At 36.6% G+C, this 26,377-nt stretch overlaps 1 protein-coding gene across 3 annotated transcripts in view; it reads right to left on the bottom strand.

Annotated features, from left to right (window-relative positions):
- Positions 1–26,377, bottom strand: part of Nnt (nicotinamide nucleotide transhydrogenase) — a 101,808-nt gene that overhangs the window by 23,192 nt on the left and 52,239 nt on the right. For all 3 annotated transcript variants that reach the window (XM_090331966.1, XM_090331968.1, XM_090331967.1), the window contains exons 11-19: positions 24,076–24,237; positions 21,757–21,867; positions 20,736–20,881; positions 19,147–19,342; positions 15,846–16,079; positions 14,308–14,468; positions 12,845–13,024; positions 5,912–6,071; positions 3,931–4,012 (exon numbers count right to left, since the gene is read on the bottom strand). In XM_090331966.1, coding sequence (XP_090188092.1) covers positions 3,931–4,012; positions 5,912–6,071; positions 12,845–13,024; positions 14,308–14,468; positions 15,846–16,079; positions 19,147–19,342; positions 20,736–20,881; positions 21,757–21,867; positions 24,076–24,237 — 1,432 coding nt within the window. The remainder of the gene's footprint in view (positions 1–3,930; positions 4,013–5,911; positions 6,072–12,844; positions 13,025–14,307; positions 14,469–15,845; positions 16,080–19,146; positions 19,343–20,735; positions 20,882–21,756; positions 21,868–24,075; positions 24,238–26,377) is intronic.

The raw sequence follows: 26,377 nt of genomic DNA on the forward strand, positions 1-26,377 counted from the left end.
TATATATTGTACTGTGGTGGCTATACATCCCCTAAATATTCCAATGGCAAATGAAGGCATTACAAGTACAATAGACTTTTTCACCTATACATAAAATAAAGATCATTTATTTTTTGAAAATAACACATCCCTTTTACTCAGCTCTGCACATGTTCTAAGTCATAAGATCATGACTAAAAAGATAATCTAATTTAGTGTCTTATTAAAAAAACAGGAATAAATAATTTTAAAAGGAAACTTCTTATAGAATAAGAATGATTTTTCTCATCTTTCATCTTTAATTAATTTAGGAGCATCACTAAACAAGAAAAATCATCCAACTCTTAGAAATTCAGGTCATATAGGATGATGCTAAATGAAAGGACCTCCAGGATATAGAAACAAGAGCCATACAATGTGATTGTTGTCCTTAATGTACTATGTTATCTCTTATCTCTTTTGCTGTCCCTTGATTATCTCATATTGTTACAGTATTTTACCTTATCTGATATATTGTATATATGTTTATTTGGTTATTTGAAATAGGATAGGGAAGGGGAGAAAACAAGATGAGGGGCGAAGGTGGAGGGAGGAAAATGGGGACCAAAGCATGAGAAAGGGTATCAATGTCTGTGAAGTAATGCACCTTCTATCTAGTGAATATAATGTAACCATTCTATTAATTACAATAAAAATATATGAAAAAAAGAAAGAAATTCAGGTCCTACAAATGGGACTGCATTAAACTGCAGAGCTTCTGTATGGCAAAGGACATAGCTAGAAAGTTCAATAAAAAAATTCACTTAGTGGGAGATTTTCACTAATCATACAACAGACAAAGGCCTCATATCTAAAATATATCTATGGCTAAAAAATTGAATCTCTCCAAAACTAATCTTCAAAGAAACAACCATCCTATTAAAAGATGGGCCAAAGACTTAAAGAGAGACTTCTCTGAAAAGGAAATAAAAATGGCCTATAAACACATGAAGAAAAGCTCAACATTTCTGGCCACAAAAGAAATGCAATTCAAGGGCCGGGAGTTTGGCCTAGTGGTTAAAGTGCTTGCCTAGCATGCATGAAGACCCAGATTCGATTCTTCGGTACCACATACATAGTCCAAGGACAGTGCTCAGGCCCTGAGCTCAAGCCCAGGACTGGCAAAAAAAAAAAAAAAAGAAAGAAATGCAATTCAAAACAACTTTGAGATTACACTTCACTCTAGTTAGAATGGCCAGAATCAAGAAATCTAATAACAACAGATGCTGGCAGGGATGTGGCCAGGAGGGATCATTACTACACTGTTGGTGGGAGTATAAACTTGTTCAACCACTATGGAAAGCAATATGGTGGTTTCTCACAAAGACTAAACATAGAGCTCCCCTATCACCCAGCAATTCCACTACTAGGCATTTACCCAATCACCCAGAAACAAGGACATACTAAAGATACTAGCACAACAAGGTTCACTGCTGCACTATTTACCATAGCAAAGATATGGAACCAATCCAGATGCCCCTCTGTAGATGATTGGATCAAGAATATGTGGTACTAATACACAATGGAATTCTATGCTGCCATCAGAAAAAAATGACATCGCCCCATTTGTAAGGAAATGGAAAGACTCGGAAAAAATCATATTAAGTGAAGTAAGCCAGACCCAAAGAAACATAGACTCGATCGTTTCCGTCATTTGATATAACTAGTACACACTGAGAACTCTCCTAGCAGAGGATTACAATAGCTCAAAACTTAGGTACATAAAGTCATATAGGATGAGACTAAATGAAAGGATCTCCAGGATATGGAAACAAGAGCTTTATCTTGTGTGATTGATGTTCTTAATGTACTATGTTTTTTCTCTTCTCTTAGGTTGCCCTTTGGTCAATCTCATATTGTCACTGTATCTGACTTTGTTACCTGGTATATATTGTATATACTTTTATTTGGTAATTTGAAATAGGAAAGGGAAGGGGGAAAACAAAATGGCTGGGAGGGGTTGGGGGGAGGGAAATGGGGAAAAAACATGAGAAGGGGTATCATTGTATGAGAAATAATGCACCTACTATTTGGCGAATGTAACTGTAACCCTCTATACATTACCCTGAGAACAAAGAAATAAAATTTAAAAAAAAAGAAATTCAAGTCCTAGTACAAAGTAGTCTTGTGACTATGTATTTTTAAAAAACATAAATCATAGATTTCAGGGAAAAGACGGGAGAAAACTGGTAGAAAAGAAAGCAACAATAGGAAGAGAGGAAGAAAAACACAGCTGGCACAGTTGCTGATGCACAGCTGCTAACTCTGCCAATATGAGCAGCTGGGACATTCAGCAGGAAGAACAGGATTCTGAATACAGACTAGTATAAGGCACACTGCTATGAGTTTTCTTATCTGCTTCCAGACAAACGTGTAAGGTTTGATCTTTTAAAATTTTACAAGGGATCCAGGTACAGGTGGTTCACATCTGTTATCCTACTTCCTCAGGAGGCTCAGATCTGAGGCTTATGGTTTGAAACCAGTCCCAGCTCTTATCTCCAATTAACCAAAACACTCAGAAGTACAGCTAGAACACAAATGGTAGAGGACTAGCTTTGAGCAGAAAAGCTCACGGCTAGCACTGAGGTCAAGCCCTCTTACTGTCCCTCCACACAATCTACAAGGATTTTTTTTTTTGCAGGGGTAGAGCAGTACTGGAAATCAAACCCCAGATGAACAAATACTAGGTAAGAGCTCTACCATTTAGCCATACTCTCAGTCTTTAAAAGGAATTTTTTTCATAATAAACATTAACAGTTCAGTTCATTGATGTTATTCATTCTACTTACAAAGCTCTCTTGTCACTCAGACTTATGGTACCCTGACTATGTAACTGCTGGTGAATCTCCCTGCCCACTAACTAACAGCACTGCACCTTCTGGGAATGACTCCAGGCACTGTCTTCTCTGACTTCTAAGTAAGAACAGAGAGCCAGATGGGGCACAGAACAGAGCAAAGCAGAGCAGAACAGATGTGAGGTACCACAATGTCACCAAGCTCATCACTAATTGCCCTGTTTTTTAGATTCCTCAAACTCTTTACCTAAGGTTATATGGAGGCATACAGAATCCTCCACGTTTCTGGTCTGCCTACTATCCTCCTAAGAGCAGGGAAGTGGCAGGAACAGCTGTTGTGTTAATTCAGGTTTCAAAAAGTATGGAGAAATTTTAAAAAAGAATATTTTCAGCAATGTTTTCCACCTTGAGAGTCTGAGAGGGAAATCAGCAAGCAATGAATAACCAGCCCACAGATTTATTTCTGGGACTTCCTCTCCAAAAATCATTTTGGAGGCTCATCAATGTGAACAGAAACCAAAACAAACAAAAAATAGCATTTAATGTCATACAAATGCTCTGCTTGCTCTCCTTCCCCAAATCAAATCATACAGAAACACAACTTCTGGTTTTTCTCAACTAATAAATTTAGAACAATAAAATTTTCCTTTCCAAAACGAGTCTAAGATTGGAAGCATAGCTCACACAGTAAAGAACAAAGCCCTGGGTTCAAGCCCAGTGTTGCCAAAAAATAAATCTATAGATAGACTTCATGTCATTACCCAGAAGCAGAGAACACTAAGTAGTAAGAAGTGTAGAGGCATTTCTTCCCAATTTAAGTTTCTTTACTTAAGAGTACCTGTGAAAATGTCACTTTAAGGATCAATCATCCAATGAACTATACAACTTGTGGTGAGTGGGATGGGAGGGAAAAACTGGTAGAGAACTAGGGAGGGATGACATTTTGTACCCCCACCAAAAACAAGTACTCTTTCCCTGACTGTAGTCTCTCTGTACATCAACTTTACAATAGCAATTTTAAAAACTTAAGAAACAATCCTTATTTTAAGTCATTTGTTTATTTGCTTTTATACCTGTATCGTCCCACACAGTGCAACCCCTCAATGTGAACACATACCTGACCTTTTTGCCTTGCTCAATGAGCATCTTTACCAAATCAGCGATGGGATACTGGGCTTTGGCTGCACAGAGGCCATATCCTGCAAGGAACATCAAGAACACAGAGAAACATGATTCTATTTTGCAATCTCAGGAACTAAAACTTTTCTCTGATTCAAAACATATTTTATGCCAATGAAGAAAAGTCATGAGCAGAATGAAAGCAAATTCGTAATTTGAACTTTAAAAAAATGATCTTAATTTGATATTCAAAATCTAACGATCCCTCCTCAGTGCTCTGTGGATCTGCTGCTGCAGGGTGCTTGCTGCCAGTCACACGTTTGCATGTGCCTTCTCCTTTCTCTCCCTCACTCACAGAGCTTTTTACTCTCTGCTTTGAAAATAACATCCATAGGTTCTCTTCTTGATCAGGTTACTATTCTTCCTACTATCCCTTGGATTCTTTTTTTCTTCTCCTGTTCTCTTTAAATGGCCAAGTTTACAAGTTTTCCCTCACTTTTTCTTTGTTTGTTTGTTTGTTTGTATGAAAGCTAGCTCACTTTTTCTTGTACCCAAGATTTCAACAACCTCGCATGATCTGTGAAGGCTTACCCTGAACTGAGTTCTAGTACAACATGAGCATTATACAGACATAAAGTCTCCAAAGAGAGGTTTTAGAAACCTTCTGTCCCACCCAATCCTACCCCTACACCAAATATAATATTTTTAAGTTCCCCATTTATACAAATATAAAACCAAGAACCAGTCATGTTCTTCCCCTTTAACTTCTGCATTCTGCTATCATCTCATAACTGTCTCCACTTTTCCAAATGCCAACATCTGGCTCTAGCTATTTTCTTGGCCTTCCCTGGCCCCTAACACCCTCTATTCTTTAAAGCTCAAGGAAAGTCATCACTTTCCTACAAACTTCTTTAAGTTCCTCATGAGAGAAAAGCTGTCTACATAGTTCAATTTAGCCATTTTTACAAGCTATCTTGCATTATTTAATCTGCCTATGTGACTTCTTCACTCACTGGAAAATGTCTAGAGGAAAAGACTATGTCTTCCCTTCATATCTTTACACCTTTACATTCCAATAGTTTCATAACAGCTGCCATTTTGGCTGGAACAATTCATTATGCAGATGTGACCCATACATGGGTAGATTTAGTTCATTTACATTATGTGTACTAATTGGCAAATAGCAGACCCATTCTTATGACATCTCCAAAGTACAAACACATGTTTTAAATATCCCTTCAAGTAAACTGTCCCAAGGTAAGAAGTTTTGTGGCTTAGCATTCCATTTGGCTGTGCCTGTTGTTTTTAATCTTCATGTGCAACCAATTAGTTAAACTATCCACATACAAAATTGGTCGGTTTCTTCACATAAAACTTCTATTGTCTATAACAACATAAGGTTAAGAGTGAAGAACTGAGCTAAGCATTAGACCACTGAAAATTAAGATCTACAGAGGTTAAATTATTTTGTTAATGTCATATGTGCCGTAAGAGACAAACTTAAGGACAAAAGGGGATTTTCCCCTCACAGTCCAAACTTTTTCTAGACTATGTCCTCATCTGATGAAAGCCATGTAATTGTTTATTATTTTTTTATATTTATTTTTGCAAAGAGATCAACACTAACTGAAAGTCTAATGTGTGGAGGGGACATCTATTTTTATACATTATATCTAATTTAATCTTGATAATAGATCCAAAATTTGCCAATGGGAAAAAATAATTAAGACTAAACAATGACTTAATGTGTGTACTGAATCACAGAAAGATATGACTGATACAATATCTATGTAATGTCCAAAATATTAAACTAAACTGAGAACTCTCAGTAGTATTTCACACTTAAAACCTATTGAGTTGCTACCAAATTTCCATAGCATTTTCAAAAATAAAGACATTCTAATACTTTTTCCATTATAAGACATTATTTGAATATAATCAGTAATAACTACTATTGCTTTGGCATTTCCCTTTTTTACCTGGAGTGATAATAATGCTCTTAGCTTCTTGAATCATCTCAACTGCATTATCAAGATTGACTTCTGTATGCGTGCCAGAAACTTCCATGGGTTTTCCACCAGCTGTCGAAGTGGTACCATAACCTCCAAGTATCACATTAGCCAGGGAGCGATTCATTGCCTGAAAAGCAATACTATCAACTGTGAGTTTAATCCATGAAACTCTTTGAGAATAGTGCAAATTTTGTGATAGGATATTCAAACCATTTAAAGAAGTTCACTTGACCACATAAAGCATTTTGACCAGGTAAATTCAAGCATTTTTGAAAATTACTTCAAAAATTTAAATAACAGAGGCATTTGAAAAACACATATTCTGTTTATAAGTCATTTGCAAACTGATACTATATGCATTGAAATGAAATTCAAAAGATGGAAACATGGCTTGTTTGGATTTTTTTTGTGTGCTTTTTTTGGTTTGGTGGTAGTGGGTATTTGCCTTTGCTTTCATTTTTACTTTTTTTTCTTGAGGAGCAATGGGGGGAGGAGAGAGGGAGAGAGCAAAAAGGGAGGGAGGAAGGGTGAACAAATGCAGTCATGCTATTCAGAATATAATATATGGAAAATGACCCATGAAACTTGTAGACAGGGAAGGGAGAAGGGAAACAGCGAAACAAAAGCGGGGGTGACATGCTCCAAAAAACAAAGTGTACTCATTACTTGGCCCATGAAATCGTAGCCCTTCTGTACAACACACTAATATTAACAATAAAATTACTTCAAAGTAAAATAATGAAAATTACCAGTAAAATTTAAAAATTAATGGAATAACAAAATCTACTATAATTTCCTGAATGCTGCTTGAGCATACTTCTCTCTCCATATTTTGATGTATTTCATCAGAGTGAAAGAGAAATACAGAGAATGAGAAGAACAAAAAGCTTTACAAAGTGGTCCTATAGATCTCTCCAGTGAATCAGACTACCAAGAGCAAGAAAAGAAATCAAATTTAAAGATAGGTTTCATTTATAATTCTGCTGCTTTCTGTATTCAAGAGAAAGAAAAAAAGGGGGAACATAGAGAATTATGCTTATCCTCCAAATCTATTATGGTCTCAAGAAATACAACATGTAAGTTTTCATAGAAGATAAATTGATTAGGATTTTACTATTTTTCACTTCCAAAAGGGGTCTATGGATAAGGTTAGGTACATATTAGTATAAGAAATTAGTAAGACAGTAATATATCATTTCTTTTTACAAGCAAGTCAATTGAACAAAAACATTCAGCAAATAAATGAAAAACAAATCAATACAAATGACCAAGTTTAGAAGTTAATGGAAAAACTGAATCTACCATTTCTAACAGATAAAAGAAAGAAAAAGGGGCTGGAAGTTTGGCCTAGTGGTAGAGTGGTTGCCTTGCATACATGAAAACTGGATTCGATTCCTTTGTACCATATATATAGAAAAAGCCAGAAGTGGTGCTGTGGCTCAAGTAGTAGAGAGCTAGCCCAAGGACAGTTTTCAGGCTCTGAGTTCAAGCCCCAGGACTGGCAAAAAAAAATAATGACAGAGAGAAAAACAGAAGGAAGAAAGGAAGGGAGGGAAGAAGGGAAGGAGGAAAAACTTAACCTTTAGCTGGCTGCAAGTAGCTCATGCCTGTAATTATAGCTACTCAGGAATCTGAGTTCTAAGGATCATAGTTCAAAGCCAACCCACTCAAGAAAGTCCATAGGACTTTTATCTCCAACAAACTACCAAAAAAAATAAAAAGCAGAAGTGGAGCTGTGGTTCAAGTGGTAAAGTGTTAGCCCTGAACAAAGTAAGACTGAAGTGCCTACGCCCTAAGCTTACGCCCTCAAGACCAGCAAAATAAATAATAAATTTCAAAAATCCAAATTGCTGCTACTGTGCATGAATCAAGAGTAGTCATTCCAGAGGCTGGGAGTTTGACCTAGTGGTTAAAGTGCTTGCCTAGCATGCACGAAGACCCGTGCTCAACTCCTTGGTACCACATACATAGAAAAAAGCTGGAAGTGGTGCTGAGGCTCATGTGGTAGAGCTCTAGCCTTGGGAAAGTCCAAGGACAGTGCTCAGGCCCTGAGCTCAAGCTCAGGACTGGCAAAAAAAAAAAAAAAGAGTAGTCATTCTATATGATTAAACTTGAAATTTATCATTTCAGAAAAAATTCTCCTAAAATTCTATTGTCTATTTAAATAGTTACAATAAGTATATCCATGATAACATTTAGTGACACAGGTGTCAATCTAACACTTTAAGAAAAAGAGAAAACACTTTTATTATTTATAAAGCACTTGGAGTTCTATGCTAATCAACACTATATCAGGGAAAGACAAAGTATTGATTACTGGTGCAATAATGGTGTCCAGTGACCACCTTGTAGATACAGAATGTAACTCTTATTAAAAACTACACCTAAATACATAATATAAATTTCAAAGATAGATCAAAGTACTATCAGAATTTATTTTCATCGTTCTTTCAGCCTAAGCACTTTTATCAAACAGCATTCACATTTTTTAGAGCTCAAAGTCTAAAAAATTGTCTAAGATTATTATACACCAAATAAAACCTAGAATAGCTTTCTATACATTAATGCATGAAAAAGCCATTCTTCAGTAAAATTTTAAAGTAACACTTTTAATTGAGTTCATAATGCTGAACTGTCATGAAGCTTTAAATTCTTAAACTAAAACTGAAATAACTCTCCTTGAAACTTCATAAATTTCCTCTTCTGAATCACAAATCCTGAAATTAAGTAATAAAAAAAGGAAGTGGTGCTGTGGCTCAAGAGTAGGTTGGCAGCCTTGAACTGAAGAGCTCAGGGATAAAGCCCAGGCCCAAAGTTCAAGTCCCACATAAGACAAAAAAAAAACTAAGTTCTACCAAGCCTTTGCCTTTACAACTTGATTCAAAAATGCTAGGTTACAAAAAATTGTTTTTAATAGTAGTAGGGTGTGAGCTAAGAACTTTGCATTTTGTAGGCCATCTTTCTAGCCCTTTTTCGATTCAGTCATGTTTCAAACAAGTTCTCAATATTTTGTCCTGGAGAGCCCGGACTATGACCTTCCTATTTATATCCCCCAGAAAGCTGGGATGACAGGCACATGCCACTAAATTAAGCTTTCTTGGTTGAAATTAGGTTCAATTGCCCAGATGGCCTTGAACCATGATCCTCCCGATCTTCTCTTAAGCTAGGATTACAGGCATGAGCCACCACACTAAACAAAAACTACTTTAGAAAAGGAGATATTTCACAGAAATCATCTCATCACCAAGTCCTTCTGAGGGCTAGAACACAGAAAGCTACAATACAGAGAGATAAATGTAAAATCACCTATTCTAATAGTACTTTACATCATAGCATTTATAAAAGTAAGCATTATTTATAAAACAGAGTGGAAGAAAAGGAAAGAATTTCTGAGGACATGAAAGTGAAGTGTACACATTTCTGATAGCAATTAAGAGAACAAACAATTGAGGGGCCCGGAGTTTGGCCTAGTGGTGGAGTGCTTGCCTAGCATACATGAAGACCGGGGTTTGATTCCTCGATACCACATATATAGAAAAAAGCCAGAAATAGTGCTGTGGCTCAAGTGGTAGAGCATTAGCCTAGAGAAAGCTCAAGACCTGGGTTCAAGCCCCTGGCAAAAAGAAAAAAAAAGAAAAGAAAAGACAATTGAGAGCCCATAGTAGTCTAACAATCAAAATGAGCTTGTTGAATACATATCCATAGTTATATTACCACGATATTAATTTCCATGAGGTCTTGTAAAAGCTACTTTATTTGTTATCCCCCAACTTACATTGCAACATCATATCCTCAATAAACATTTAGGGTTTACAGCTTTGTCTCTCTTTTCTTCTTCTTCTTTTGCTTACTTAAGTAATTCATAAAGCTATCCTGTGGCTACTGATTAACAGATTGAACAGTTCCCAGCTTCCAAGACAAAAACTTTGCAATACTGGGCAAGGCTGGCCTTTTTAAGCTACTAAGCCCTATAATAAAACTTTTATTCTACATTAAAGAGTTCCTTAATTCATATAATTCCAAATGCCTATAAAAAATAAGTCTGAAAACAAACACAAGGTCATAAAAAAGAAAAAAGCTGAAGCAATAACATATATACTATGACCAGCCTCTTACATGTTACTGTTTTGTAGGTACTGATCAGTCCATCACAAAGTCAAAATAAATTATTTTTGTTTTGTCTCTTGACTCACTTCGTACTATCTTCATTTGAAAACAGGCAGCAAAGTACAAAGACCAGAAAATTTCTGTCTGAAAAATACTATCCTAGTTCTACAAGAGCTCTACTTCCCAGGTAATCCCAATTCTAACAGAAAGATTATAAATCATAAAGAAGCTAATGTCTACTCAATACCTAGCTATAAAGCAAATTAGATTTGAGATTATTTAGACACTACCAACATTTTTCAATTTTTATCGTAATTGGATATTGTTGATCCCATGCCTTGGCTATGGTCAATAGTGTTTTTGTGAACATGATTGTGCTGGTAGCTTTATTGCATCCTGCCTGGTTTATAATCTTTTGGATAAATGCCCCGGAATGGAATTGTTGTATCATAGGTCAGTTCTATGCTTAGTTTTTTGAGGAATCTCCATACTGCTTTCCAGAGCAACTAAACAAGGTTGTATGTTTTCCTTAATATGTGAAAGCTAGAATTAGCTTATAAACTTGTAAGCATATACACTGGGTGGTATGCAAGTGTATGAACTAAAATATGGTACACTTATGAGATAATTCACACAGTGCAATTCCTTAGAAAAGTAAAGTCAAAGTTTAACAAAATAAACACTGGGAACTGGGTATTTGCAAGGGATGGGGTAGGGTCAAGGGGAAAGGGGTAAACAAGTGAGAAGGAGAATGTACTCAAGAATTCAATGTATATCCTACAAAAGATTGAGGGAAAGGGTGGGTTGGGAGATGTGGGTGAGAATGTTGAAAGTGGTGACATTTATCAAGATGCATTATATTTATAAACAGCTTTGATAATGGCAACTTGTTTATAAAACTACAAAAAGATAATATAAAATTTTTTAAAGAAAAAATATTAAATATTCTCATTGGAATATAAAATCTAGACCTAAGAAGAAAAGAGGAAGTATAAATGATTATACATTGCAAGACTGCTTGAGGGGAAAAGTAACAGGATAAAAAATGGTGTGGATGACCAAAGATTGTGTGTGTGTATGTGTGTGTGCGTGTGTGCATATATGTGTGTATACATATATATGTATGCATATATGTGCATATAAATATATAGTAATAAATTTCATATATATATATATAGTGTGTGTGTGTGTGTGTGTGTATGTGTGTGTGTGTGTGTGTGTTGGTCCTGAGGTTTGAAGTCAGGGCCTGCATGTTATCCTTGTGCTACTAGTATTCTACCACTTGAGCCACAGCTCTACTTCAGGTTTTTAGGGTGGTTAACTGGGGGTAAGAGTCCACAGACTTTCCTGACATGGGCTGGCTTTGAACCACAATCCTTTGATCTTAGCCTCCTGAGTAGCTAAGATTACTGACATAAGCCACTGGTAATCAGAGTGTATTTTATATGCATACTATATATTCTCATCTATCTGTAGATGATAGACATCCATGGATAGGAAATACCCATGAGAAAAGCCTAATAAAACTTTCCAAAAACTGTTAAAATAAGTAAGAAGGGAAGTCAGGAAAAGACAATATAGACAGGATGAATTAGGTCAAAGTGTATGTCTGTATGCAAATATCACAACTAAACCTTTTGTATTATAAATGTATGCTTGTAAACTTTATTTTCAAAAAAGCAGAAAGGCAACCATGATGACCTTCAAAACCTTGGTAAAAAGTCTTTCCCTTTATTCTCAGTATACCACTGACTTTGATAAAGTTCAAATCTCAATTTTAATATCAGTTTGCTGGCAAAGCACAAATAATGAAAATCTGCTGCCCTCTGCTGGTCATTGAATTCTCCAACTGAAACAAACTCAAAGCATTATAAATCCATTTTTTAGAGACATTAATCCTTATAAGCAACTGAATATATTTTTTCTTCTTTAAAAACATTTATATAGCTGGTGTCTCATGTCTATAATCTCAGCTACTCAGAAAGCAGAGATCTGAGGATCACGTTCAAAACCAGCCTGGGCAGGATAGTTCTCTTATCAATTAAATCACAGAAAAAGCTGCAAGTGGTCCTGGAGTTTAAGTGGTAGAGTGCTAGCCTTGAGCAAACGGAGATAACTTCAACAAGTAAATGACAATGAGGTATTTAGATTAAGAAAAGGAAATGTTGAATTGTAAACCACAGGATTTTACTTCTTTGTTCTAAAACCACCAAGGTGGTTGAAGTAGGATAATTTTTTATCTCGATATTTATCATATTAAAGACATACTTATTTCACTTAGTTTTATACTTTAATAGTCATCCAAACCTATTACGTAGAAAATACATATAAATTAACATCTTTATAGTTATATCTTTAAATTCATTGTGGGGAAAACTTTTCCTAGTCCCATTTTTACACACACACACACACACACACACACACACTCGTGCGTGCGTGCATGTGCACACATGCACAATATTATGCATTCTCTCACCATTCCTCTCTTCATCATCTATTCCCATTCCCGTGAACTCAGCCCACAGGAGAGAATTCCAATAGTATAACTTCTTTGAATAACTAACTCAAAGTCTTATTCATTTTATAACACTTATTAGTTGCCATACGTAAATAAAAATCATTTTTAAAGAGGCAGGAAGGAAAATACATGTATTCACATAGAAAATTCTGGTGTTTCTGTTGAAAATAATTAAAAGCAATAAATGAAGCAGACTTATTCTTACTGAAAAGAAGTGACTAGCATGTCCATGTTTGTGGAGATGCATTTCCTTTCCTTTCACATATGTCTCTTACCACACACATGATGTATGACAGGATGGCACCAGAGGAGCCGATGAGGGCACCCACAACTGTCAGCAGGTTGTTGTTGAGCAGGAAGCCCTCTGCACACAGTGCCCAGCCTGAGTAGCTGTTTAGCACGGTGATCACAACAGGCATGTCAGCACCCCCTATAGCAGCTGTCAAAGTCACACCCTAGCACGAAAACCAAAGCAGATAGCAAAGTTAACATCAGAAAACTGAACTTCTAACATGTAATGTCTTGCCTCCTAATCACTCCAGTTTCCTGATTAGTAGTTTCAAACAAGTTCTACTTCAGCCACTGACCACATCTCCCATCTGGTCAATTCTCTCAAACACTACATTAAAGCAAATATATATATATATATACATATATATATACACACACATACACATATATATATATATATCCAATCATGGAAGGCTTAACACCAAGATGAGCATATGAGGTTTCTTCAGTGGTATTATTTATTTTATATACTTGTTTGAGTTGGTGGTGCTTCTTCCAATGAAGTTGAGAGCAACTAATAGGAAAAAGCTATCTTATACTTGTTACATAAACCCTAAAGCAGTATTTTGCCGGGCTTGTCACCCAGTAGGCGCTTAATCAATAAAGTTGAAACCCTTGGTATTTTTAAACTCCTATTTGCCAACACATTGATCCAATGAAGACCACACAATAAAGCTGTCTTTTAACTGATAGATTTGGCTGAAAGAAAGTGGTTTTTTTTATATATTTCTCATATATTTCTTCTCATATGTAGAAGCTAGACATAGAATACACATATTCAGGGACATGCTCATAAGCACATATACCTACATACACAGAAATAAATAGAACATTATTTTAACTTTTGGACTATGAGGAAAAGAAAGATGAATATATAATGCAAGTTTGAAAACAGCATAAGAAACTTCAGTGAAAGCTATTGATTAAAAGTGGGTTGGAAGGGTGTGGGGAGAGAAAGCAATAGAGGGTTGTTCTGAGAAAAACAATACATGTTCATGTCTGAAATAACATTGTGAAACCTTCTGGTGTAACCAATACAGGCTTTAAAAAAAGGATAAATGCAAGTAAACAAGACAGGCTCAAATAGAGAGATGAGAACTAGTGGAAGAGGAGCTAAGGAAGTGAATGAATAAGGATAAGTATGGTCAAATAATTTATTTGAATATATGAAAATAGTACAATAAAATGTTGAAATTGTTTTAAGAAGTAGGATGGGGAAGAATGCTGAAGTAGATAAGGTCAATTATGATTGTTTACTTGTATAAAAAATACACCATAATAAAACTCCTGGTAAAACTGGATACGCCTAACAAAATAAATACAAACTTTTTTTTAAAGCCTAGTTCAAAAAAACAGGAAAAAAATATATGGCTACATGGTAATCTAACAAAATACCTACAGTCCCTTGCTAAGTACAGTATGAACTTTTCCATCTATAGCTTCTTACCATGATAGCAGACAGAGCTGACACTGAGCCTAAGCAGGTAATGCCAGTGGTAAAGCTGGGGTCAGCCATAAACGGGATCATCCCGCCCACACTAGCAGCCAGCAAGCCTGCATTGAGTAAGTGCCTTCCAGGTAGGAGGAGAGGAGCAGACTTCAGGATACCTAGACCAAAGCACGTGGTATTCAAAATTTAGAATGTGCTGTACGAAATCCTCACACACAATCTCAAGAATGGGTCTTTCAACCCTAAACTACTATGTTAGAGAAATAACCTGGTCATCAAACCCTCACTCTATTTCACTGTGTATCACTAGATATGAAACAAAATTGTTTTTGAGTTATTATATAGAACAAGCATTAATGGAAATAGGAAAAGTATGGTTTGACTTAACTGTTCTTTTCCTAACTTTGACCACATAATTTCTTTACTCTGTCACGGAATCTTAAAAAGTGATTTTTTCCCCCAACACAGAAGTTGTTAAGTGTGGTTTTATTTAGTTAAAACTTCAATACAGAGTCCTAGTACATTAACATTTCTGATTTTATCCACTAAGCCCAAGGGAGAAGAGCCCTCGTTTGTTAGTTATTTCTAAAGAGAAGACCCAAGACAGAAATGTCATGGGCTTGAAGTTCTTTTAGAACTGTTAATTTTCATGGATGTTTCCCCATTTAACGATGTTATTACTGAGAGGCAAGACCAGATTTTTACGTTTCTCTAGGGATTCATTTCTTTGTGAAAACACTGAACACAGCCTTTTTAGCTTTTCCTCCTATTCCATGTTTCTGACTACAGCAGTAGTAAAAGTTGCTGTGGTAGAACTCTAAAATACATATTTGCTTTTAAAGTGAGTAGGATTTACCAATCACATAAATTACTCAATAAGATTCTCTCTGTTCTAGAAAATATATAAAGCTCATTTCTGTGAAGTCTGTATAGACATCTGTGAGCAAAGATTATAAGGACCTTTTTGTAAAATATTAGGATTTAAACTCAAGGCATTGCCCTAACCAGACAGGCATTCTTCTACCTGATCCATGCCCCCAGCTCTTTTTGCTCCATTTTTAATAGGGTCTCCTATTTATGCCCAAATCAGCCTGAAACACAATCCTCCTATATAGATAGTATGACAAGCATGAACTACTCAGCATTTTATTAATTGAGATGAGGGTCGGGGATGGCCTCAGCCTATGATTCTCCCAAGCTCTGCCTCTTGAGTACCTAGAATAACTGGTGTGAGATACTGCATCTGGATATGTATACATTATTTTGTTTACATGTCTTATCTAATGTCAACCATCTTCATACAAATTTCCTGGGTTGGCTATCTGAAGAAGAAAAAGCCAGAACGCTTTGATGTACCTAAGGATCATTAAAAAAGAAGCATCTTCATAAGTTGAGGGAGTACTGTGCATAGTCTAAGGGTTATGGAATTCCTCTTCACTTAATAGAGTTGCTTGTGAAGGTATTTCTGAATTGAAATAAATCCCTGAACACACTAAACAACAAACATTCCTTCCACATCATACTGACTCACTTACCTTGTAATTTTCCATAGGCAATAAGAGACCCACTAAAGGTGACTCCACCAATGTAAGTGCCAAGATAAGCTATGGTCTTGGTGAGATTGGCTGTTGCATCCACAGCAAAATGTGGATACTCTACGATGTACTCAGATATGCAAGTAAGTACAGCTGCCAAACCCACTAAACTATGGAAAGCAGCCACTAACTGAGGCAAATCAGAAATCTGGATGCGTTTGGCAATTGTCAATCCTGTTGGGAAATAAAGGTCAAATAGAAATTAAAATATGACAGACTTTTTAAGATGCAACCACAACAAATCACACAAGGTTTCCATCAATAAATATTACCTAGTTCTTAGCATGGGCTAAATATTTGGGATAAGGGTTATCTAGAAGAAATTGGAGATAGATACAGATATATTATCTTTCAAAGTAGTTAGTTTTCTCAATAAACATACACCAAATAACACAAACATACAGCATCAATACATAGGTCTTCCTCTCATGAATTTCAAACACTGTCCTAATCATAAGCTTCCTCAAGTTACTTAAAGCTTCAGTTAAATCTCCTTACATTCTTACCACTGAATGTTTACTCCTTTTCTCTATTGTTAGTGGTTTAGAGAACTTTAGAAAACAATTAGACTATGAAAGGAAAAATAAGGTTTTCAGGTGGGTAGAGAGAAACCAAGTCCAAAATCAAGATGCAAAACTCAGTACTGAATGCCCAATCAACTTTCAAAGCAATAGGAAATATATGGGAAAGGTAAGTAGAAGGACTAGATCTCAGAATATTTGCGAAGATCACGCCTAAAGAATTTCCCATCAGGGCCGGGAGTTTGGCCTAGTGATAGAGTGCTTGCCTTGCATGCAGGAAGACCAGGGTTCAATTCCTTGTACCACATACATAGAAAAAAAAGCCAGAAATGGTGCTATGGCTCAAGTGGTAGAGCTCTAGCCTTGAGAAAGCCCAAGGACGGTGCCCAGGCCCTGGATACAAGGCCCAAGACTGGCAAAAAAAGCATTTCCCATCGGCTGACAGAGATAATACTAGTGAGTATTTAATAATGTTAAATATGCTTGCGGGCAAAACTGTATACATGTAAATATATAAGATATGAGTTTGAAATGAAGCTGCATCTACACAACTTCCAAATTACAAAATACATTGCTCTTTAATCCAATTTCTGCTTAGATTGTTGGCTTATACAGAATGTTTCTACTATTACTAAATTCTTCAACTGCAGCCAACCCAGTGTTTGCAACTGATGAATGAACATACTTAGCAAATAAATATTGGTTAAGATTTTTGCATTATACAAACAAGTATGATAACAGGTAAAACATTGTATGTTGTGGCATGTGAGTACACTCATTAGCCACATGAGTGACTTCTTGCTGAATCTGATGACAATTCTTCAATACAGGAACATTCATGACATTTTCAAAGACTGAGAAATTGTTATCCTACTCACACACACCTTATTCTCAATTGGTCAGGGTAATAGAGCAAAAGTATAGAATGGCATTTTGCACATCACAGCTAGCTGACAGAATATACAACTAGCCTTGACTCATAGCATTTATGAAATTTTTATTTACTTGCTAAGTAGTCTGTATAGATTTATAAATATAGATCCTGGCACGTGTTTGCTATGAAAATACCAATCAGTTTATATTTTTATAAATGTAAATATAAAACCAAGAAAATGATAGAAATGCATCTTATTCTAAATTATGCCATAGTACACATGAATGCAATATCACAGGAACTAACTTTTAACTATGGTGTACAGCCATTTTCTAGTAATGCATATAATGTAATAGTGAGATAAAACTGATCTGAACATAGTAGACTATTTGAATGCGGAAAGGGGAGACACCGGTCAAAGATATATTGTAATCATAAACTGCTTTGTTAACTGGCAACTCCTCAGTACAACTACTTCAAGATAATAAAATTTCAAAATAAAATAAAATATGGGAATACTATTTGCCCAATTTTTTGTACTAGTTACAATGTAATGGCTGTAGTCATGACATATGTTAAGTTTTCCTTGCATTATTAATGTTTTCCATCATTTTCTTGGGTCTGAAAAGAGATGAAATAATACGTTTTGCAGCATAAGCTTATTTGTATAGTGTATACCTAGTTCTATCAAAGATCGTTATAGTCTGCCAGTGTGGTATCATTAAATGAAGAACTGGGAAGAAATATACAGTACCATACTATTACATGGCACATGGCTACTACACAGGGACATAGACATAAATAACCTCCAGAGTACAGATAATAAAGTCTAGTAAATTAATTAGAAAGTTGTGTTTTTAGTATTACTACCTTTGTTTCTAATAGAATGTATTTAATAACTTAAATAATTTTATTTCTTAATTTAATTTATTGTCAGGGTGATGTACAGAGAGATTACAGTTACATACATCACCATATTTTTAATGGAAATGGGAAGACTTGGAAAAAATCATATTAAGTAAGCCAGAACCAAAAAAGCATAATTTCATTTTTAACAATGTCTGTTTAAAAACAGCTCAAAAAAATTCCTTTAAAAAAAACACTAATAATAGTTCCAGCTCACCATTCAACAATTACAACAGTAGATTTTCTGTTCAATTGTATTTTTCAACCTTTTAACAAGTTTTGAAACAGAATCTCCTGGGGAAAAAGAGCTGCTACATGGCACAGAGGTAAATATCCCAATCTCCAATTCTGTTATGAGCAAACTGGACATACTACATAAAAGGAAATAATAACTGAGTACAAGGTATTTGTGACCCTGTTTTCAACTTGGTTGACAGGCCTCAGAAAATGGTATTTGAATGAAAATGATTAACAGGACAATCGTCATACAAGTGACTTCCATGCAGGAAATCTAATTCTTCAACTGAGCTTCAACTCAAAAATTAAATTGCTAGTAAAGTTTTACTCTTGGTGAAGTATGGTCTCCTAACAAAGTACAACTATGTACAGAGATGGTCCTATATGATAAATGCAGATGAACCATTTCTACTGATTGGAATTTTTTCCATATCTTTTCGATGTTTAGATACACAAATACTTCTGACAATGCATTCTGTATTCAGTTCAGAAACAATGGGATCTCTCCCATACAACATAGTTGTGTGATGAGCCATGCCATCTAGGTTTGAGTAAGTAAATTCTCTGGCGTTTACACAAGGATGAAATTGCAGAAGGATGGAACTGCTAAGAAAACATTCATCAAAATGTCTCCACATTGTGAAGCAATACATGACTATACTCAAATTTCGAACCTTTAGGTACATGAAAGAAAAGTGCTTACCAATGGTACCACCCAAAGCCATTGCTCCAGACATCTGAGCTAATAGTTCTGGGTCTGGTTTTAGGCCTCCGAGAGTAGCTGCCAATCCCCCTGCGACCCCAATCATGCCCAATGCATTTCCAAGACGAGCTGTTCCCTGAGAGGAAAGACCGGCCAAGGCACCAACACAGCACAGGCCTGAGCCAAGATACATGAGCTTTTAAGGAAAGAGAGAGACAAAGATTATTAAAGCTTTCATTCTATAAGCCTAGAGAGGTCCTCTTTTGTAGAATAAGATTCTCTAAAGACAAACTGAAATAATAGGACAGACCTGAGTTCTCCTACTATTTCTATATATATATATTGCCTATACACTAGGAATATTAACTAGGAATATTAACTTTCAATTGTACTTGCAAGTTTGTGTCAATTGATCTCTTCTGGGTTTGAAATGATACACAATAATATCTATAAAAGTACCTAAATTTAGTAAGATTACTATTGAGCCTGAAAATACTAAACCTGATCAAACATTAGAAAAGATCTAATTCATCCCTGGCATCATCAATACCACGCACAGTGGTATTCTGTATCCTTGTGTCATGATATCCACTTGAGGAAAGAATTGCTATTTTTTAAAATCATTTTTTTCAAAATCAAATATCAAAGCTTACAGAGATTATACAATTTTTCCAAGGTAAATGATCAGCAAATGGGATAGGGAACTCAGATTTAGGTTTTTCTAACTGCCTATTTCAACTCTTCTCAGTAAAAGATTCTATCATTCAAATAATATCTCATGTTACCAACTCAGAAAAACCAAGAGACATGATTTTTCTCCCATCAGAGAGGTTAACAATCCAGTCAGAGATAGTAGGAAGAAATGAGAAATGTAGAATTCAGATAAAAGTTGAAGCTCTATTATATTTTGGCAGGAAACTTATAAAGTTCAACTTGACTCTTTCCCTAATGGTACACAATTTATGTTTTTTTTTTTCAGTGAATTGGCATAACATTTAGCCATAAGAGAGGAAGCAAAAGAGCAGAAAAAGGACTCATAGTTTTTAAAAGTTTTCAAATTAAGGCCGGGAGTTTGGCCTAGTGGTAGAGTGATGATTGCCTAGCATGCAGGAAGGCTCAGGTTTGATTCCTTGGTACCATGTACATAGTAAAAAAGCCAGAAATGGTGCTGAGGCTCAAGCAGTAGAGCTCTAGCTTTGAGAAAGTCCACGTACAGTGCTCAGGCCCTGATCTTAAGCCCAGGACTGGCTAAATAAATAAATAAATAGTTTTCAAATTAACTACTGATTATGTTATTGCATCTTTACAAGAATCTAAGAGTCAAGTACATGATGAAGGAACTGATACCTTCTCAACTTTTTTACATGTGAAAAACTTGGGAGCAAACAGGGAAGCCCACATTAGCAGGCAAGTCTGTCTCTGCAGTGTAGAGTGCTGATTCTTAGAGAATGGAAATGCTTCATTTGAACAAGGTGTTTCCAGGGTCGTTAATTTATTTCCCTGATAAAGCTGTGTTTTTGAGTAGTCTGGATTTGGGTTTAATGTTAAATCTAATAGGGAAAAAGTGGAAGTTTCCGAAGGGCTCTTACTTCTTCAATGTTATAACCACTGTAGAAAGCAGCGAGATATCCACCCACAAAGGTGCCAGCAGGAAGTAGATACAGGTAATTGTATTCTGGGGGATCTGTAGGACGCTTGAACATATCCAGCATTCTCTTAGTCACCAGGAAGCCACCTTATCAAAGCAAAGGAAATACAAACACAAGCAGGTACCTCATTAAGCATTGTGAGTTTTCTTTCTTCTTTAGAATGCAACTTGTTCTATTTTAACCATATCCTTTTCACCTATGGATATGTTCTCTAAGTAACATTTTAGAACCTCAAGAATAAAAGTAATTCTAATAATCAAGCCAATCCCATTAAAGTAGAAGGAGGGGGGAATCCCTACATGTATTTGAGGAGAAGACTTGTTATCAGAATGCAAAACCAAATATTTCTGCATGACTAAAAGTAAATAGCCATTCAAAAAGCTTGAAAATGCAAAAGACTGAAGGTCAATATTTTTTTCTGATAGGTTACCTCATTTTCAACCTCTGAAATAAATGATAAAGGGGAAAAATACCACATTAACAGGCACCAGGTTTCTTGGACCCTTGATAGAATTTTTAGTTACAAAATAGCATCAAATGAGTCTCATATATCAATGGTGTGCTAGGCTGTTTTCATGAATAAGCACTGACTGTGATAAGGCAAAAGACCAAATTTTTATCTAAAATTATATTGATTTAAAGATGGCATGGTGATAGTGCTAAGTCAACATAATGCAAAACTATGCAGCCAATAGCTTTCCAGTTAACTTGTAACAAGTCATCATCATGCATGCTTAGAGAGAAGGAAGGAATTGTTCTTTTATCAATAGAAGTTTCTAATAATTACAGATGGACAGAAACATTTAAATTTCTTTCATGAAGAACACGTATGGACTGAGTGAAGTGAGTTTTCTTAAGGTATAATTCTCAAAATCAGAACTGCCTGCTTTACATGGATTTATATTCATTTCTTAAGTCTTTGTCACAAATAGCACCCTGGTTTCTTTCATCATTGGGGTACCTGCAATGTTGACTGAGGATATAAATGTAGCAAGAGCTGCAAGACCCTGAGAAGTTGTGGAAGGAAGCATCTGTCCTCCCATGAGCGCCAACCCACCAACTGCAGTCAAACCTACAGAGAAAACATCAGCACAGTGAGTGACTGTAGTGATACCTTGAATGACTTGCACAAAGACCCCTCATGCAAAAAAAAAAAGCAGCTTCATCAAAATGATATGAACAACTTCTCTCCTGAAGCCTTTTAACAACACACCTTAAATACTTTTCTGATGTGAAGTACTACTATACACGAATGGTTAACCAAACTTTTCTTCCTCTTGTAGAGAAATCTAACCTTTAACTTTCTTTTTTTAATCTATTTTTTTTCATTTATGTGGTACTGAGGAATTGAACTCAGGGGGCCTCATGCATTCTAGGCAATCCCTCCACTACTAAGCCACATTGCCAGCTCCCTGCCCTTTAACTTTCTATGACAAAAATGCTTTGGTGAAAAGTGACTGCAGGTGGGTACTTTGCAACTGGAAAGGAAGGAACTAACTGTGAAGTAATGATCAGGAGCCCAGTGTTTTGAGCTTTCCTGGGTGCAATGCATCTTAAAAATGGATATGCTAAGCCAGGAGTGCTGGCTCACACCTGTAATCCTCGCTACTCAGAAGGCTGAGATCTAAGGATCAAGGTTCAAAGCCAGCCTGGGCCATGAGACTCTTATCTCCAATTAATCCCTTGAAAAGGGAAAGTGGCCTCATTTGTCATAATTAGTATAAAACATGGACTCTCCTAACAGAGGATTACAATAGGGCAAAACCTAGATACATAAGGCCATATAGGCTGAGGCTAAATGAAAAGACCTCCAGGATATGGAAACAAGAGTGATTGTGTGATTGTTGTTCTTAAGGTACTATGTTATTTCTCATCTCCTTTGTTGTCCCTTTGTTATTTTCATATGGTCACAGTATCTGACCTTGTTATCTGGTATATTGTATATATGTTTACTTGTTTATTTGAAAAAGGATAGGGAAGGAGGGAAAACAAGATGAGGGAAGGGGGTGGGGAGGGAAATATGAACAAAAACATGAGAAGGGGTATCAATGTTTGTGAAGTAATACACCACACCTTCTATCTAGCAAATATAATGTAACCCGTCTATTAATTACAATTAAAATATCCAAAAAAGAAAGAAAGAAAGAAAGAAAGAAAGAAAGAAAGAAAGAAAGAAAGAAAGAAAGAAAAGGGAAAGTGGGGCTGTGGCTCAAGAGGTAGGGTGGTGGCCTTGAGCTGAAGAGCTCAGGGACAGCGCCCAGGCCCAGAGTTCAAGCCCCAAGACCCACCGAAAAAAAATGAATATGCTAGATAATTGTGAGGGAGTGGGAGGAAGGGAAAGGGGGACAAAAACATGAGAAGGGGCATGAATGTTCAAGAAGTAATATACCCACTACATGACTAATGTAACTGTACCCCTCTATACATTACCCAGACAGTAAAATACAATTTTAAAAAAATGGATATGCGGGCCGGGAGTTTGGCCTAGTGGTTAAAGTGCTTGCCTAGCATGCATGAAGACCCGGGTTCGATTCCTCGGTACCACATACATAGAAAAAAGGCAGAAGTGGTGCTGAGGCTCAAGTGGTAGAGCTCTAGCCTTGAGAAAGTCCAAGGACAGTGCTCAGGCCCTGAGCTCAAGCCCAGGACTGGCAAAAAAAAAAAATGGATATGCTCTCTGCAGAAATCAGAAACTATGAGTGAAGTAAGTTTATAAGAGATAACCAACTACCCTGATGCTTGTCCACTATGAATCTCATGGTTTCATATCTAAGCCAATCCTGGGGGCCAGGAAGAGTAACTTCTAAGCAAGCCTGTGGACTGCTACTTGAACAGCTGTGCAAAAATCACACCAAAAAGATGCCTGATGCTCTCCTCCTTGCAAGCTTTTCCTGCACCTTCAGCATCACAGTGAGCCAATGTTACGCGTAGCTAAGATAGATATCTTTGCTACACCGAATGTTTCATTGACTCAAGGAAGAGGTCCTAAAGGGTGGTATAACTTAGTCTGTAAAATAATGATTTTCAAATTTCATCAGTATTCTTCAAAGAAATAATAACTGAAAGAAATAGCAATGGATCTACATTGCTTGAAATGGGAGCAGGCCAAAAGACAAGCACTCCATGGCCACATGCCTTGCAAGTCCATCACCCTTCGGGAACCCCTGAGTTATCCACAACAACTTTAGAAAGCACCAATGTTACTAATCCTCACTGAAAGCACTCCTTGAGGCCAGAGGCCTATGAAAGTCTAAGATGAGGAAACAAGTGAAGAACAAACCTGAGATCGCATTAGTGACCGACATCAGAGGTGAGTGAAGAGCAGGGGTCACTCCCCAGACAGTGTGGTACCCCACAATGCCAGCCAGGCCAAAAGTGGTCACCATCTGAGAAAAGGCTAAATTGGGAGACGCAATGCCCAAACCTAGTATCCCAGTGAGACCTACAGAAAGAAAAAGGAAAAAAAATGAGGTGATTTCCGTTGAATCTCCGAAGATTAAAAACACACACACACCTTCACATACAAAACATGTAAATAGTCAAAGTTATTACTGGATTCCCCTGCAAATGATGAGCAGATATTTTTTAGACTTTTGAACACTGCAATGTAGGAAACAGAGCAAGACACTGTGGCCAAATCCAACTTTGTCATCATTTCTCCCCAGACCTAGTAAGGGTCACCTTAATAACAATTTTCACAATTTCCCTTGCATAGCTTTGTCTTCTTCCCCATTTGACCTTTCATTGACAATGCCACATGAGTTTATACAAGCATTTTCATTCCAAAATTATAAGCAAATAGAGCAGCTACAAAAGCACTTTGTACTTGTGCAAGACATAACCTTTATAAGACAGGACTTTTATGAGGCCAATTTTATGTCACTCTCAGATTTGGCTGAGGAAGAGGGGCTTTAAAAAGAGTAGGAAGGTTTTCATTCACTCCAGCACCTCCCCAAAACATATGGCTTCCACCCACCCGAGACACAAGTTTTGCAATTGCTCCCAAGTCTCGGCTGGACTGCTGGCTGAACAGTCAGCTCTAGCCTCAACACCAAGTCAGCAAACAAGATTTTACAAAGAAAAGAAAAAAAAATACAAATTAAATTAAGAATGTGCAGAATACAAATAGTCAGCACTGAACATACATTTTTAATTATCGCCTTCCTTAATAACAAACATGTGGATGGCTGTTCCGCAGAAGGAGAAAGGGTTACCCAGTGGTCAGTAAAAACAAAAAAGAAAATGGGCTATGGCAGAGTTAGAATTTAATTTTCCTGAATAGGAATGTTTTTCCCTTGGTAGGCAGAGATAGAACACCTACACACTAACATCAAATTTTATTTTAAATCATTCAGCAAGACTGAAGATTTCAAGCCAGGTACCCAAAGCTCATGCCTATAATCCTAGTTACTCAGGAAGCTAAGATCTGAGGATGATCTCAGTTCAAAGCCAGTCCAAACAGAAGGGTCCAGGAGACCCTTATCTCCAATTAGCCACCAAAATGCCTACCGTAGAGCTGTGACTCAAGTAACGCATTCCGCATTTCCAAGGTTCTAATATATGGTCTGTTAACCATCAACAGGAAGAGTCAAATAAAACATTTTGCCATCCAGTTAAAAAATCAGAGAAGCTGAATAGGCTTGTGGTTAAGCATGTGTCTTAAGTCACATTGTTTGGTTCAAATCTTCATTCAGCTGCTTGCTAGTGTATGATCTCAGACAAGTTATTTAACCTTTCTATGCTTCAGTGTCCTCTTCCACAAAATTATTAGCTCTCCTTGCCTTCATCTGGAGAAGAATATGACACCTTCCTGTAATTCTTTCAAGAAATAAGTTCACAGAATGCTGTGCACTCATTAAGTGCTATCCATTACCCCGATCCCATCTATCAAGAGGCATGAACTTCTATCATCCACAGTGTTGAGTATCAACGATGCAAATCATATCACACATGTAAGATTTGCTTATCACTATTTAACAACATTAAACGCTGTCTGTCTGGACTCGACAAATCTAAATCATCATGACTTTTCCTTTGCCAGTCCTTGGCTTGGGCTCAGGGTCTGAGCACTGTCCTTGGGTTTTCTCAAGGTGAGAGTTCTACCACTTGAACCACAGCACCATTTCTGGCTTTTTTTCCCTATATATGTGGTACCAAGGAATCAAACCCAGGTCTTCGTGCATGCTAGGCACTGTATCACTAAGCCAAACTCCCAGCACTCATAATCTAACTTTGGAAATTACTTCACATACAACACATGAATCTAGCTTCTTCTTTGTTTTTTTTTTTAACACCAATGAGTGCAAGTAGGGACATTGTCCCATGTATTCACAACATCCCCAACCAGAAGCTTTTTGGGTCATTTTGCTGAGACTTGTTCTTTATTTAAGCAGTGTTACACATTCAGCTTCCTAACATCTGGGATCACAAGGGAATTCAGAGGATGCTGAGGCTACAAGAATTCTGTGTGCCTGCACTGGGCCTTTCAGTTCTTTATAGTTTGCTTTCTTGTTTTTGTTTTTATTTTTTTTATTTTGGCATGAAGCACATCTAAACATCTTTAATTTGCTCTAGGAGAATGA

This window comes from Megascapheus bottae, chromosome 4, assembly GCF_031878675.1.
Source record: "Megascapheus bottae isolate mThoBot1 chromosome 4, mThoBot2.hap1, whole genome shotgun sequence".
NCBI classification, from domain to species: Eukaryota; Metazoa; Chordata; class Mammalia; order Rodentia; family Geomyidae; genus Megascapheus; species Megascapheus bottae.